The sequence below is a fragment of the Stigmatopora nigra genome, chromosome 9 (genome assembly GCF_051989575.1).
Source record: "Stigmatopora nigra isolate UIUO_SnigA chromosome 9, RoL_Snig_1.1, whole genome shotgun sequence".
In the NCBI taxonomy this organism is placed as follows: domain Eukaryota; kingdom Metazoa; phylum Chordata; class Actinopteri; order Syngnathiformes; family Syngnathidae; genus Stigmatopora; species Stigmatopora nigra.
In genome coordinates this window covers 9,257,421-9,272,843 of record NC_135516.1, presented here as the reverse complement: position 1 = coordinate 9,272,843, position 15,423 = coordinate 9,257,421, and the positions used below count along the sequence as shown (strand labels likewise).

The following is a 15,423-nucleotide window of genomic DNA, read 5'->3' as shown; positions in this document are numbered from 1 at the left end:
CTTCATCCCGAAGCGGCAGAGTTCCCCCAACGGCGGTCAGCATGGTCAACAGCAAGGTCGTCATTTTCACGGTGATGGCCTTCATGGTGTCGTCATCCAAACTTCCATCTGGTGTTCCTCGCAGTCTGCCCTTTTATCTGCCCACGTCGACACACACACACATACACACACATTTATACAGGGGTGCAGATAAGGGAGGCGTAGCCCCCCCCCCAGATGATGAAATATTCTGGCGAAGTGCCACACCCCTTTTGTTGCATCACCGCCATGTCATCATCCTCGGCTTGATCCGACTTAAATTTGGTATTGATGGTCAAAAATGGTAAATTTCAAAATAAATGCACAAAAAAAAACTGATGAACCCTATGGAAAAAGTCATCAATAATACAAAAACATTTTTAAAAAAACAGATGTGGATAATAGAAAAAAATGTGACAAAGTGCAAAATCATGGAAAAAATCATTGAAGTTAACACTTCAAATAGTGGGGATGAAATCTTTTAAATATAGCACAAAACTAAAAAAAAAAAGTGAAGTGTCAATCCCAAAAAAAGAAAATATTAAACAATCAATAAGGCAAAGAAACACTGAAATAAACATCTAAAAAATGCCAAAAGCCTGTGAAAATTGGAAATAAATATAGGGTGTATAGGGGGGGGGGGGGTCCCGGCATTAGAATTAATAGTGTTTACTAAAGAATGAATGTGATGCTCTGTATTATCTATAATATCTTTTAATAGGTGAAAAGAGAAAAAGATGGTCTGTGATAATTGCTGTACAATTTCCCACCAGGAAGGAGCACGTGTGGGACTAAAATTGGCTCACCTTGCTAGTAGAAACAACTCGAAAAAGCTCTTTCTGGACAAATTGCATAGCTTTTTGGAAATAAATAAATAAATGGGACACTTCCTGTCGATTTGGGGCGACTTCCTGTTGATTCTTGGTCACTTTCTCTAGATTTTGCAGTACATCTTAGTCCATGACTAGTCTTTGGGTCACTCACTTCCTGTCAAATCTGGGACATTTCTGAGTCACTTCCTACTCATTTGGGTGACCTGAACATAAATTACCAGTCATCGGGCTTGCTACTACCCATTGGTCGTAATCCACATAGGCGTGAACTTCTCTCCCTCGCCAGAAGGAGGCGACACTGGGAAATACCGGTTGAGGATTGTTGGTGGCAGGAACAAAAATTTCCTTTTTTCGTCAAGCATCGGCCACGTCGAAGGCGGCCGCCAGTCCGTCCAAGTCTCGGTCGTGGGCGGCACGGAGCAGTCGGGGCGCCTCCATGTCGGCCAGCGCCACGCGCAAGGCGGCCCAGACGCCGGCCGACACGCGGTCGTCTTGGGCGCCGCCATCGCTGCGCCGCTGCTGCTTCAGGGCCATCAGGAAGTGGCTCACGGCTTCCCTGGGGAGTCAGCACGCCACCGTCACGGTCACGGGAGGGGGCGCCACCCGACCCGACTGGGCGTACCTGTGCTCTCCCAGCTGCAGGAAGCTGACTCCCAGGTTGTAGCGGCATCGTACGAATCCCGGCCGCAGCCGCAGCGCTCTGGCGTAAGCTAGGACCGCCTCCGAACTGCGCTGCCCGTTGGCCAGGGTGGCGCCCAGTCGGTTCCAGAGGAGGTAGTCCTAAAAGCCAAGTGGGACTGGTCTCAGCTTCTGCATGGCGTACCAGTAATGGCTGCTAATGAGTTCATTTCGGGGCTTGTTCAGGCCAGGCGCTTGTTTTCGATTGATTTGGGTGCATTTCTGGGTTAATTCTTGTTGATTTCTGGGCCACTTCTTGCTTATTTCGGGGGGTATTGAAAGATTCAATTCCTGTTAATTTTGGGAACAGGGAATCCCAAAATCAACTCTGTTCTAGAGGTTTTCCTGCATTAGCGAATCACTGTAAATGTCCCCAAAGACTGGCTAGATACTAATGTATAGTGTTCTTAGCCTTTTTTTATATGTTTGAAAAAGTAATTTTTTTTGCTTGGTGGGAGAATATCTGACATGTACATTTTCACGGCCTACCTCGGGGGTGACGGACAGTGCGGCGCTAAAGGCTCGCTCCGCCGCCTGGAAGTCTCCCGCCAAGTTGAAGAGAACCCCGAGTCCGGTCTGCAGTTGGGGGTCCACGCGGTCCTGGTGGAGGGACGCCGCATCCTGATACAACTGCAACAATTCCTGAACACACAAACTAAACACAACAGACACACTCAAAATCCATATGCATATGCATTTGGACATTGTGCATTGGATGAACGGCTGGCTACCTTTCGCCAGTGTTGTCGGGGGGCGCCGCAGCAACCGGTCTGAGGAGCTGTTTGTAATGAGGGTTGTGAGCCATCCAGGCATAGAGGGCGTCGCAGGCGTGCCGCCGCAGACCGCCGTTGGTCCAGCTGACCGCCAGGGCCATCAGCGCCTGAAGGTTGTCGGGGCGCAGCTCCAGGCACCTGGGGACAGGTCGCCGTCGTCAACAAACAGAAAAGGGGCGCCGCTAGGGAACGTGCACCCACCTCTGCAGCGACGCCACAGCGGCGCGTTCGTTCTCGTTCTCTGCTTGCGTCGTCCCCAGTAGCTGCCAAGCCTGGCCGGGTGACCCATAGGACGTCAGCGTGAAACCAACGTGAGGCGGGCGATCGCTCACCTCCGAATCCCGCGGATCCTGCAAGATGGCCGCCTCCAGCAGCAGCACGGCTTCGTTCAGGTGGCCCCCCGCCACTTTCTCCTGAGCTTCGGCGAAGGCGCCGCCGCGCTCCGTGAATGGATTGTCGCTGCTGAACGGGAAATCCTGCAACTGGCAAAACAGACAAACAAATGGGCAAAATATTCAACATATGTTCATATTATGAACATGCAGCGTGTCATCAGGCTTCTTTTACCGTCCTTGCAGGTGACTTAGTGGGCGGGGTCAGTCTGTCCCCCTCTTCTTCCACTTCCAGCCACTTTCTGCGAGCAAGCTCCTCCCACTCGGCTTGCATTTTGTCCCAAAACTGCGTGTCTGACTGATTGTAAGAATGATTGACATAAGCTTGAGGACCGGGAAATATTGACATAACCATAGATTACAAAAACACACACAATACATGGACGCCGTCAATGGAGAAAAGCGCGTACCTCCACAACCGCCTTGGCTTTGACGAACTCATCCTCCAGGGATTCGCTCGGAATCCCCGGGTCCAACTCTCCTGACGCCGACTCGCCGAGCCCATCGGGCGAGCCTGAGTCCAAGTCCAAGTCATCCCCAACCGCCTCGTCGGGTCGCGCCAAGCTGTCGCACGTCATGGCAGCGTACCTGAGCCAGATGGTGAGACAGGGGGTGTTGAAGTTTACAGTCAGTGTGGACAAGTGAATTTCCTTCCCAGTTTATGACGAGCCAATGATAGATGACAGATGCCCATCACCACATGCAATATGATTCACCCTTATTTTCACTAGCAATGAACCAGCAAAAAACATTTTGGAGAAATATTTTTTGGCCATTTGTGACTAATAAGTGCCAGTCCATGGTTGTAAATGGCGCCAAAATCTTTGAAATCAACAAATAACCGTGAACTGGAGCAGAATTTGTTTTTGCTTTACATGTTTTGCGTTGTCCGTGCTTGCGGTCGACGGCCATTTCCTCACCCCAGCGGCGACGAAGGCGGCGTATCGAAAGTGGCCCCGTCCTCATCGTCCACATTCGACTCCTCCCACGTGTCGCGTGGCGACAGCTCCGCCAAAACTGGAGGAGACAGACAATCAAGGGATCAGGATGCGACCGGGCGGAATCGTTTGGGGATTAAAAGTGGCCACTGGAGCGAGAGTCGATGACATTGTTTCTCATCCGCCTCACTGGACAATGAGAGAGTTCAAATCTACGTCTTTCTGTTTCTGTTGTATAAAGAGCATTAAAAAAAGGAGTGGCAGATCCGTTAAACAACTGACCCACCTGAGGACTGGGCAGGCGGGGCGCCGCCGCTCTCGGACAGGAAGTCGTCCACGGACGCGCTCAGCAGAGGGCGACTCTCCTGAGGCTCCTCGGCCGACATCTGCATGGTGAGATGACAATTATGCATCGTCATAATGGGCTGAAGCAGGATTAGCACCAATCTCATCAATTCAATTTGGAAAGTAGATGAAAGTGAAAGCATAAATATGCCCACGCGGCCACCGGTACAAACATGAAGCATTTTTTTTTTTTTGCTTTTGGTTAACTATTTGGTTATTTTAAATGAGATATCACCACCAGACGTCCAAAAAAAGTCAATGGCGGCCAATGAAATAATGAATACAAACAAACGTAAAACAAAAAGTATATAGCCTACAAATAATCAGACATTGGAAGATGTGGAGAATTGAATGAATTAAAAAAACACTTCTTTAAAAGTACCTACTCAATTAGTATTTCAAAAAAACATGACCCTTTGAAGGATACGTGATTGTTTTAGGTAATTGTAAATAATTTTCAGTGTATATCAATAGGACATTTATGTTATCAATGGGTGGCAATGAGTAACAACTATGAAATTAAAACATAGAATCTATTCAAATAATGTTTTAATTCACGACAACTCCCACCCCCATAACATCCTATTTTTTTCGCCCCAAGAATGTTATTGAAGTCAGTGTCAGCAATGAAAATGAAGGCAGATAAAGTCAATGTATATCACAAAATATACCGTTTTAAACGGGCCGTTAGAATCGCTTTCTGATGACGTCAGATAGCATTAGCACGAATTCGCGTGAATGAAGACGCTACCACAACAATGACGGCGGCGACGGCACTCACCTGTACTTGGTACATGCTTCCCCGCCTGGTTCCGGTCAGCCGGTCACCACAAACGTCCACGGGGAGCTAGCTCACTAGTTCCTGAAGTGTCCGGGTCCGGTCCAACCTGAACGATGATGATTACGTCCGTATTCTGAAGCCGCGAGCTCTTCGTTGCCCGTCACGGCAAAGCACGCGGCAGGAGCAAACCGAAAAGTTCTGATGTCATCAGGCCGCGCCCCTACGGACCTTCACTGTCAGGCTCAGTGATGTTACGTCACACTCAATGAATCCGTTCACCTTAATTAATTCAAGTCCATTTTCATACAAAGGTTGATTAGTGCTTCAATGTGTTTTGAGTTTTCTTTCAAATTCACTGTAAACATCACAATATGAAAGCATATTTTGTGCACATAAAAATTAAAGTTAAAGGGACTTTTTCAGATGTGCAATACAAAGATTTATCTCAGATTTGCAATAATACAATGGTTTTCAACTGCTCTCACTAAAATAAGCGTAAATCCAGATGAATTAATTTAGCCAGATTAACCGGCCATAGCAACCAAAGAAAGTATTTTGACAGATTTGGGGTCTTACTTGAATTGCTGGTCCTGTCGTGTTGTAGTTGTCCTCTCAGGGTCGCTACAGAGCTGACGAGCAACAAAGCAGATTCTACGAAGAAAAACAAAAAGCGGAAATCAAGTTCTTGTTATTGTTTGCATGTTATCCCGAGGACTCGGAACGTCGTCATGGCGGAGTTGAACCGGCAGCTTCAAGAGTATTTGTCCCAGTCCAGAGGCGGCGCCACTGCCTCCCAGTCCAGCTCCAGTACAGTGGTGGAGATAGGCGACCCGGAGAAGGTCCCCGGCAGTTGGTTCGGACGCTGGTCCAGCCCATGGTCCGGCGGCGGGTCCTCGTCGTCGTCTGCGGCTGCGAGTTCGAGCTCCGGGGGAAGTTGGCCGTGGTCGGCTGAGCCGGACCCATGCCTGCCGGGGGTTAGTCGCCGCCAGCGGCTTGCCATCGCCGGAATGCTCGCCACCATGTCGGCGCTGTGCTTCGGCTTGGCCGCCCTGTACGCGCCGTTGCTTCTGCTCTACGCCCGAAAGTTCGCCCTGCTCTGGTCACTGGGCTCGGCTTTCGCCATCGGGGCCGCGGCGGTTTTGCGCGGACCGAGCAAGCTGGTCGCCGGCCTGCCCGGCTCGCCCGGGGCCGCCGCCTACCTGTGCGCCCTGGGAGGGACCTTGTACGCCGCCCTGAGCCTGCACAGCACAGTGTTGACGGCACTCGGGGCGGCCGCACAAGTGGCCACCATCGTCGGCTTCGTGCTGTCACAGCTGCCCGGGGGGACCGCCGGGATCCGCTTCGTAGCGAGCATGGTAGCGTCCGCCATCAAAAGGACCGTAGCAGGAAGGGGCGCCTCCATCTGACCCCGACTGGAACTTTTCAAGTGCCTTCTGACGTGGACTGAAAAGAATTTTATGAAGGAAGAAGGCAAAACTCGTCACTTTGAAGTATTTCTCAAAACTAGACGTGTGGGCTCTCTCTTGCAGCAACCCAAAGAATCACTGAATGGAATCCACCTAACATCAGCAGAAAATCTCCGTAAAATTAAGTTTGTGGCTTTGTTTTTCTCTCAAAACATGTTTGTAAATCGAGCACTCGCTCTGTACCCTTTTGTTTTTATTGTACTTTGATTTGTTTTGTAAACATGAATTTTAGGACCAAATAATTACCAAATGTAATGATTTCCTTGATGAAAATCTAGATGGGGTTGGAAAAAAATAAGTGAGATTCTTGGGGAAAACTACATTCTTCACAATGACGTTTCTACGTGGTTGACTTTGTAAATAAAGATATTTTGCTATCAAATTTTGGGATTATTTTATTGAAGGCGGTTGGTCGTGTAACTTGATCTCCATGAGGGGAAAAAAAATAACCCATTCGCCACTATTGACAGCAATCCCCATCTTATCATTATCATTCACTACGTCGCCAAATTGAGCAACCTCTCCGATTAGGGAGAGGGTCACTTCTAGGTGAGGAGGGGCTCATGTCTTCCATGTGAGTTTGTGTTTTATTGTCCAGTCAGTGAAAAGACAAAACATAGAAATTTCTTACAAAAACAAAAACCTTGAGGAATTTCCAGCTGGCCGACGATGGCGCAAAGGTAGGCGTCTACCGGCCGCGGCCGCCACCCCTCGGCACGCCCCGCATGGGTGGCCCTCCTCTTCTGTGGCCGGGCCAACTGCTACGCGCGCCACGTACTGGTGGTCCGTAACCGTCGTCCCGATGAGGAGGTCGAACTGCGGGCAAAGCGAATAGGTCAGAATTGACAAATGACATGTTAAATGTAAACTGGGAGGACTGGTTGTTTTGGTCCCCTCCCAGTCAAAATGAACTGGATGTTGAAACTGACCCGCTTCGACGACCGCTCCGTCTCGTTCTCGGAGCTCGGCGATCCCCGGGCCGTCCTGCCAAGGTCTTTTCCGTGGCGGTAGGGACGCCATGTCCATCCCTTGCAGAGACAGTGAGCGCTCGCGGCCGGCCGAGGACGTCCCGTCGTGGTAAGAGGACTCGTCACGGTAGACGTCGGGACCTGAGCAATTGTGACGCGGCATGCGGTACGCGTCAGCATCAGTCTAGACCCCCTAACCCCCCCATCTCGATGTGAGCGTACCTCCTCTGGGGGGTCCTCCGCCTCGCGGCCGGCTCCTGGCCCCGGCATCCCAGGCCCTTAGGTCCTCTGGGGTGTCGAAACCCTCCTCCTGGCCCACGTAGTCTTCGGGGTAGCCCCGATTGCCGGGCCGGCCGGGACCCCCTCGGAACCTGAGGCGGCGAGGGAGCAGTCAGGGTCCGGTTCAAATCCGAGAAGAAAAAGATAAATAAAATAACTCACCTATCGTCTCGTCGTACTCTGAACTCTCCCACGTCTCGGAGAGGTCTGTCCTCGGACCCCCAGCCGGGCACCGCTGCCGGCGGCGCCCCGCCTCCTCGTGGACCCGCCCCTACCCGGGGTCCCGCCCCACCCGGGAAGGCGTGTCCCGGTCTCCAGGGCTCGTCCCCTCGTCCATGGAAGTCCTGACTCGTGTCAAAGTCCTGCGTTGCGTGCTGGTTGTCCCCCCAGTAGTGCTCGTGCGCCCCCGCGCCCTGGTGGTCTAGAGGTCCTATATGGTGATTGGGGGCTGGCCCCCGGGCATCTGAGGGAGAACCAGACAAAATGTTAGAAAATGAAAACTCAGATTTTGTTCACCCTTCATTTTTTCCCAATTTCCCAAACAAATTGGCTGCCATTGACGGAACTTGACTTCTAATCCATTTTGACAGCAGACCAGGGAACTTACACCCCCCAAAAATCACCAAATCCCCCATCTGGGCTCACCTTTGCTGTTGGGTCCCTGCTGACCCCTGCTGTGTATGGGGGCCCCAGGGTTCTGTGCCTGCAAGGATCAAAAGACAAGTCAGAAAGGTGACGTGGAGTGGGCACACGTGACGACACTCACCTGGTGCTGCATGAATGGGGGCCCCTGCATGTTACCCGGAGGCCCGTGCATCCCCCCCATTCCAAAATTGTTATGCGTCCTGGGCGGCATGCCCATCATTCCCCCCTGTGGTCCCATCATATTTCCTTGAGGCGCCATCATGCCCCCCTGGGGAGGCGGCCCTTGTAGGTCCCGGGGCCCCATTCCTCTCGGCGGAGGCCCCATCATCCCCGCGTGCTGAGCCGGCATTCCTCTGGGACCGGGCCCCATGTTGGGAGGTCCCTGTCCCAAGTTCCTGGAGGAGCCGGGGTGTCTCTGCATGTCGGGGGGACCCATCATGCCCTGAGGGTGCCCGGAAGAAGCGCCGGGAGGCATAAAGGAAGGTCCCATGGGTGGGGGGCCCATGTTGTTGGGCTGCGGAGGAAAATTCTGCGGCCCCGCGGGGCCCTGGAAGCCCGAGGCGGGGCCCGATCCCGGTGGCATGCCTTCGGAACTGCCGGGGTTCATACGGTCCATGCGATCCATCTTCATTTGTCGATAGAAATGAACAGCCAATCAGAATGTGCGGAGCCCACCCCTGGGCCCCCCCAGTGACTCACCTCCAGCATCCCTGGGTTGGTGTACTGCAGCGCCGCCATTTCCTGCTCAAAGTCAGCCTGATTTCGCTTTTTCATATCCCCTTTGGGCTCGGCCTTGCGCTCTTTGTGGCCTTCGCCAGAAGGGGGCATCGTGGGAACTTTATTCTCCGTCCAAGCCTGTGACCAAAGGGACAAAGACCAAGTAGGTGAAGACAGAACCAGAGCTGTAACTTTGACGTTTTAACGCTTGGGAGGGAGGAGGATGAAGGCTGACCTGTTGGAATTGAAGCGGGATGGGTTTGGCGTAGGGGACTTTCTTCTGGGGGACCCTCTTGTTGTCCTTGCCCATCACCTCGTCCATGCCCCAGTCCAGACCCGGGATGGACATCTCATCCTGGGACGATTCCTTATCTGCGCGCAAAGCCATGGTGGGTGACGACGATTCAGGCCATTATCACGCCGAAGGCCTTCTCTGACTTACGAGTCTGCTCCTGCTCCATGGCCATCTTTAGCTGCTCGGGAATGCCCATTCCGGGGATGGCGGCCATACTGTTGGGCTCCATGTCGTCTGGCGGAGAGAAATACGCTTTTAGAACCACATCTCTATGGGTTGTGTATCAATAATCCTTTTATTTATGAAGTAAAAATGACTGACCATACTCCATGCCGTCCTCCGACATGCCAGGGAGAAGGTTCAGGTTGTAGCGGTCCCTCATTTTGTCTCCGGGACGATTCCTTGTCCAGAATTTGCTGGGGAAATACAACAGATCACGGTGTTACACATATACGTCGGTAGCGGGTCGGACCACCGCGACGAGCGAGCCATTACCTGGTGTGGTCGTTGGAGCCCGAGCAGAGGATGTGGCCGAGGGGGTGCCAGGCCAAGCTCCAGATCATGCCCTCGTGAGCCATCTCCATGCCACCCACTTCCTTCTCCACACTGACGAGGGTGCGCACGCATTTAGATTTTACCGATGAACGAGAGACGAGGCTCCCCAGGTGTCTTTCCTACCCGGCATTCCAGAAGAGCAGAGATCCATCGGAACCTCCGCTGGCAAACAGGCCTTCGTGAATAGGGTGCCAGGCCACGGCTGAAATCAACAAAAAAAAACACAAAAGCGTCTTAGATTTGTCTTTTTTTTTTTTAAAGCGTTTTTGGAGGTCTTCCAAACCAATTACAACAGTCAAATTGATGTTTTTTCATTTACATTTTCAATTAAAAACAAAAAGGTCACAGCGCCTAAAATGATATTTTATTTAGTTTTAATGTAAATTAATTAGTTATTTTAGTAAAAAAACATGAAGAGGACACGAGCCACACAAATGTTGAGTTTGACAACAGTGTTTTAGAGAATAAGGGTCTGTTTTAGTATGACTAAAATTGGAGAAGAAAAAAGTTTGAATCTGTTGTAAATGCGCTTTCGGTTAGACAGACCTGTGGCTTCTTTCTTGTGCCCCCGGAAGACCTGCAGCTCCTCCTTCATGTTACGGATGTCGAAGAGTTTGCAGAGATGATCTCGCGACGCCGTCAGCAGCCAATTGCCGTTGGAATTCCACTTCACCTCCATCACCGTGTTCTTGTGGGCGTGTCTGAGGGAAGGCACACGCACGACAAACGTCATTTCAAGCCGTTGCCAAAAACAGCACTGCCAAATATAATCAATCGATAGTATGGGCTAAACAAAAGTATACTTGGGGTGTCATTTTTCTGTGCCCGCCAGGTTTTACTTACAGGGTTGCCAGGCTCTGTCCCGACTTTGGGTCCCAGAATTTGATAGGCTGCTGACTGTCTTTGCTGCCGGACACCACCAGTCCTTTTGACGGGTGCCAGTCCACGCACTTTACGTCGGCCCCGTGACCTGTAACACCATAAGGAAACTTAACTCTACGTTATGATCAGTTATTTCCTTTTAGTAACATTTCATGACCACTTCAAGTGAACTTTAGAGGCCAGAGGTTACATATTATTCAGTTATGTGTTCATGATTCTGTTCAAGATAACTGAAAAATGAAGAGGATTGTCATTAATCATGAAGAATGTATTTCCAATAGGAAACAGAAGAAAACAAATGTTTATTTTAGAGGGTCAACTCTAAAAAACTAATTTTCTTAATTTGATAAATTGTCAAGTGGAAAAACAACAATAAACATTTTGCCTTTTTTTCCTGACAGATGCAAAATATGAATAAAAATACATTTGAAATACTTGGAATGTAGTTATTCAAAAACGGATTGGATTGTGAAAATCAATTTTAAATCAATCGTCTCCTACCTCGAAGGATGCGCTCCTCATGGCAGCGCTGGAAGTCCCAAATCCGGACGGTGCCGTCATCAGAGCAGGTGGCGAATTTACTATCGGTGGGCGAGAAACTAGAAAACAGACAGGAAGTGACACGTCAAGGCGATAGACGGTCCATAAATTGGTGCGGTCCAGCCCAGCGCAGGACAACCACTCCACATTTTTCTCGGCCTTTTTAGTTCTAGAATCTAAACTCTGTATTTTCCTTATTATTTTTTTTCAAATTACAATCCCATTCATTCATTTTCCACTTTCAAGTGTGGCTTCACAGCAGATTAACATGTAGAATTTTTTTTTGCGTCATTTCAACATAGTTGGACCTACCTTGGAAAAGCTCCAAGTGCAAGTTGGGATTCAGATCTCTCTTATGAGTCAAAATATAGCCCTGTGCTATGGATAGAGTTCAAATCTAGCCCAAATCCAGTTCTGGATTATCAACTGGAATCAAATCTAAAGGTAACACAGCTTAAGTGTTAGGACTTGGTGAAGGCTTAGGTTTGGATCTTGAATGGTTTTGAGGCAAACCTGAAATTTCAGCCTCTCAAGAGTTAATCTGCCTGTTCTATGATCCTCCGATGATGAATTTGTAATAACGTCCTCCACCAGGTAAGACCTACAGCAACCGTCTGTTTCTGTTCAAGATAATGTAAGCTGATCAAACGTGCAGGGTCTGTTTAAAATATGAAACAGAAGAGGTGATTCAATTTTGGACTGATAAACATAAAGGCCACTGAGTTTAAAAAGAGAATTTAGTAATAACTTGATAAGGGATTCGCCTATTAAACTCAAATTTGCACGCTAGGCAATATTGGTGTTCAAGGTTGGAAAGCGTGCTTCAGGATTAAGGTTGAAAACAGGCCCGCGGGATGGTAAGTTGACGATGCCTCGTGTCACCAGCATTAAATTTTGAATGGAGGTTCAAAATAAGGTTCCTTTGTGCCCGCCATAGGACACTGGAGACCTCTTTAATTTCCTGTCACATGACTGCACCCGCGCTAAGCTAGGCCTGCACTTTAGGCTTAGCGGACGCCCGGGTGGTGACATAAACAAGCAGTGTCAAGTGCGTTCAACTTTATTGATCCCTGCCAGAGTGGCGGTCTGACCTTTATTAACCCCATTTTATTAGCACATCCATCCACAAGAGAAAGACAAGAGAGGGGACCCGGGCGAGGCTGGACTAGGTAAAAGTGCAGATGGGGTGTAAACCTGGCTTCTCTCACGGCCTCCTTGTGCGCCTGGAACATCTTGACGTTGTTCATGTTGGACTGCCAGTACTTGACGTAGCCGCCGTGGTCCGCCGTCAACATCCACATGTCATTGTGAGACCATGTCATGGCGCGGACTGGACTGTCGTGCGCCTGAGGTAATAAAACACAAGAGAGTTAGTCACATTCATATTCTTGTGGTGTCATTTTGCCTCTCTTGGGAAAGCAAGACAAACATGTTTACCTGTAAAATGGTCTCAAAGTTGAAGGTCAGCCCATTCCACAAGGTAAACTCGCCGCTTGAGGCTCCCGTCACCAGCCGACGACCCTCAGGAGTCCACTGCGTGCACACAGTAGTCATCAGCATTGAGGCCATGGTATGTAGTTGGGAAGGGGGGTGGGGGCGGATTACAAACTCACCCGGATGACAAAGACGGGACATTTGACTTTGTTAGTGGATGTGCGCACAAACTTGGTGGTGACGGCGTTCATGGGATTGTTCAGCATTCCGATAGGGGGAACCAACTAGGAATAGAAACAGACAGGTTTAATCTCTACTGATATTTCAATAATAAGAGATGTCTTTTTTAGGCGAAGAAATAAAAATAACAACAACGCTCATTCATATTTTAGGGAATTTGAATCAATATTGAATTAGATAGAAAAAGTCAAGAATGGAATTGGACCAGATGGAGGAAAAAATCTAATCTAGCTCTTAGCAACACTCAGAGAAGATTAGGAAAAGACCACCTACGTCATTATAGCAACCAGCGTTGGGCTGGATGGCTCGGAGGTCGCGATGATCCCGTTGCCACTGACGATTCTGTCGGCAAAAAGACAATGGTCGACCACTGGGAGCGGGCGCTGGCTAGCTGGGATGGGATCATACCTGCAGGTATCTGATGACGGACGGGTTGTAATCGATGGTCTTGCGGTTGACGGCCTTGCGCATGCGCTTGCCGTCAAAGGTGAGCTGCTGCATGGCCTGCTGCTGAGCAAAGTCGGGCCGCTTGTAGAACACCTGCCGCGGCGCCTGGTGCTGGAAGCGCGGCATGTGGAAGAAGCGCTGCGGCGAGCTCACGTCCGTCGCCATGGCCGCACCCAAAAGCGCACCTGTGCCCAGATCCAGCCAATAAATAAACATGAATTCACTGGGCTCATCATATGTTACATTTGTCCGCGTTATTGACAATGTTAGGCCTTTAAGTATGAGGCTACTTTGTTTTTTTTTCGCCTGGAAAATGAAATGAGTTTATCGCCAGTACGCCGCAAATGAGTGACATGCTGATAGAAAATGATGTTGCCATCTTGAAAGGAAATTTGCTGTTTTTAAGACAAACTTAAGGACAAATAGACAGTGAGACTGTTTTTTTTATAATTAAAAACATTTTACAGAGGTCTTCCAGCGACTAATAAGTGCCAGCCTCTTAACTACAGCCCTTGAACGGATTTAAAGTTTTATCCACTTAATGTCATTTTTTTAAATCCCCAACACACTGACAGTAACATGCTAAAACGTAGGACGAATGTTTTAATTACAGGGATGTTATTTGCTATCGTAGTGTAACATTTATAACATGTTGATGATTTAAGTTGATTAGTGTGTTGTCTGAACGAAACTTTGGATTATTGTGTTATAATAGATTACAATTGTTGCCTCTGAAATTAATGATATTTTAACTGCTTTTATTTGCACCATCTCCAGTTTGAATGCTAAATTGGCTGATTTTATTCTTACAACTGTTGCTGTTCTAATGTGTTATTTCGTGACAAAGGTTGCCAGTGAGCCTGAATGCGAACATTGCGCTGCGGCAGCGGCTAGCTCGCAGAAAACTAGCCCAACTAGCACGAGGAGTTAATTGAGCAAAACAAGCCGAAAGAGCGGACACAAGGGAAAGCTTTCCACCGGCGATGAAACAATGCGGTACAAGTGTTTAGTACTGTGCTCGTGTGTCGCTAGAATGCACGTAAATGATTGTTTCTTCGTGTTGTTTGTTAGCTGCGAGGCTAATGGCGGCCTAGCCGCTACTACTTCCGGCGCTTCTCGGCGCCTAGTTTGAGCGCCGCCACTCACCTGAAGTCTCCCGGGTAAAAGTGAGCTCGCTAGGAGCGAGCGTACGCCGGGAGCTTGGTCCTCTCTCGCGACCAATCCCTGGAATTCCACTCGTGCGTGTCCACTTAATGCCGCTTTAGCCAGCAGCTAACACGAGCGGCTGCGGCGAAAACATGGGGCATGACGTCACAGCGTCCCCGTGTACGCCCCGCCCCGTTGTTGTGACGTAAACGTCTCACGGTACGAGAAGCTTAAGCACGTGTGACGTATGTCTTGTTTTCCCCTGTCTATAAATGTCTGTAGTTTGGGATGTTTTATACTGTAATCATAATTTTAGATAACTCTTTAGCACGTTGGCTTCACAATTGTGGTTCGGTCCTGGGTCGATCCTCAATGTGTTGCCTGAGCTTGCATGGGTTTTCTCTGGGTACTCCCACTTTTCAAAAACATGCAGGGTAGGCTGGTTGAGATATATAAATACTCCCAAGGCATGTGTGTGAGCATGAATGATTGTTCATCTCCGTGCCCTACAATTGGCTGGTCACAACTCAGGGTCCCCCGGCCTGGTGCCCGTAGTTAGTGGGGATTTGCTCCAGCACTCCCGCGACCCTTGTGAGGATGACCAGTTCAGAAAATGAATGAATGAATGTTCTGCACTGTTCAGATCTGAATAAAACCTGTTCAGTTTACAAAGTAGATGCATGTTTAAAATGTAAGCATGAATAAAGGTTTGAGGAGGGAAATATAACCAACTGGATAAAAAAGTATTCCTTTTTTTACGATACGGTAATTGTCAGTGGATGACAAGTAGAGGTTAGCTGTTTGGTTTCATGTCGGCTTACATGACTGTTTCTGATGTTAAAAATAACACAAAACTTAATAAAGGGAATATTATCAAACTTGCAAGATATGTTGGTAATATATACATAATTCATTCTTCCATCAAATCCATCCATTCATTTTAATACATTAATCTGAATATAGGGCAAAATATTTTTTTCAATGTCAATTTGCAGACCTATAATTACTTATTATAGAATTGTTAAACATAATTTGGTGCCTTAGTAAATGA

General features: G+C 48.9%; 3 protein-coding genes and 1 long non-coding RNA gene across 10 annotated transcripts; 1 reads left to right on the top strand and 3 right to left on the bottom strand.

The window, feature by feature from the left end:
* Window positions 1–714: 714 nt before the first annotated feature.
* pex5lb (peroxisomal biogenesis factor 5-like b) lies at window positions 715–6,181 on the bottom strand. 7 transcript variants are annotated; one of them, XM_077724757.1, is made up of 13 exons: window positions 5,335–6,179; window positions 4,948–5,037; window positions 4,759–4,864; window positions 3,919–4,018; window positions 3,615–3,711; window positions 3,105–3,282; window positions 2,870–2,992; window positions 2,635–2,784; window positions 2,504–2,574; window positions 2,261–2,440; window positions 2,019–2,184; window positions 1,474–1,631; window positions 715–1,407 (listed from the first exon to the last, which is right to left on the bottom strand). In XM_077724757.1, exons 3-13 carry the CDS (start codon window positions 4,771–4,773, stop codon window positions 1,206–1,208), a joined length of 1,440 nt encoding a protein of 479 aa, XP_077580883.1. In that variant the 5' UTR covers window positions 4,774–4,864; window positions 4,948–5,037; window positions 5,335–6,179; the 3' UTR covers window positions 715–1,205. The 7 variants fall into 7 exon arrangements, with proteins under 7 accessions (XP_077580883.1, XP_077580885.1, XP_077580880.1 ...); XM_077724759.1 differs by having other exon boundaries at window positions 2,635–2,778; window positions 4,759–5,037; window positions 5,335–6,181; XM_077724754.1 differs by having other exon boundaries at window positions 4,759–4,999.
* On the top strand, window positions 5,333–6,606 carry sft2d3 (SFT2 domain containing 3). Its single transcript, XM_077724766.1, has one exon. It carries the CDS (start codon window positions 5,487–5,489, stop codon window positions 6,162–6,164), a length of 678 nt encoding a protein of 225 aa, XP_077580892.1. The 5' UTR covers window positions 5,333–5,486; the 3' UTR covers window positions 6,165–6,606.
* On the bottom strand, window positions 6,604–14,590 carry wdr33 (WD repeat domain 33). Its single transcript, XM_077724753.1, has 21 exons — window positions 14,373–14,590; window positions 13,188–13,411; window positions 13,053–13,121; window positions 12,719–12,823; window positions 12,543–12,638; window positions 12,300–12,451; window positions 11,067–11,164; window positions 10,527–10,653; window positions 10,230–10,384; window positions 9,807–9,885; window positions 9,624–9,734; window positions 9,450–9,544; window positions 9,276–9,362; window positions 9,069–9,205; window positions 8,816–8,971; window positions 8,238–8,741; window positions 8,117–8,174; window positions 7,634–7,934; window positions 7,415–7,563; window positions 7,154–7,333; window positions 6,604–7,040 (listed from the first exon to the last, which is right to left on the bottom strand). Exons 2-21 carry the CDS (start codon window positions 13,389–13,391, stop codon window positions 6,913–6,915), a joined length of 2,991 nt encoding a protein of 996 aa, XP_077580879.1. The 5' UTR covers window positions 13,392–13,411; window positions 14,373–14,590; the 3' UTR covers window positions 6,604–6,912.
* On the bottom strand, window positions 11,464–11,863 carry LOC144201924 (uncharacterized). The gene is made up of 2 exons (XR_013327424.1): window positions 11,619–11,863; window positions 11,464–11,543 (listed from the first exon to the last, which is right to left on the bottom strand). It is a non-coding gene; the product is annotated as an uncharacterized LOC144201924 (long non-coding RNA).
* Window positions 14,591–15,423: the final 833 nt, after the last annotated feature.

Bases quoted from the DNA above. Each gene is read 5' to 3' on its own strand.
- pex5lb (XM_077724757.1), bottom strand. The intron at 2,785-2,869 runs GTAAAAGAAGCC...CTGTTTTGCCAG, and splicing joins CTAAGTCACCTGCAAGGACG to TTGCAGGATTTCCCGTTCAG. The intron at 2,185-2,260 runs GTAGCCAGCCGT...TGTTGTGTTTAG, and splicing joins CCCGACAACACTGGCGAAAG to TTTGTGTGTTCAGGAATTGT.
- sft2d3 (XM_077724766.1), top strand. From the start codon at position 5,487: ATGGCGGAGTTGAACCGGCAGCTTCAAGAGTATTTGTCCCAGTCCAGA.
- wdr33 (XM_077724753.1), bottom strand. From the start codon at position 13,391: ATGGCGACGGACGTGAGCTCGCCGCAGCGCTTCTTCCACATGCCGCGC. The intron at 10,385-10,526 runs GTAAGTAAAACC...GCCTTCCCTCAG, and splicing joins GGACAGAGCCTGGCAACCCT to ACACGCCCACAAGAACACGG. The intron at 9,363-9,449 runs GTCAGTCATTTT...TCTCTCCGCCAG, and splicing joins GGAGGACGGCATGGAGTATG to ACGACATGGAGCCCAACAGT.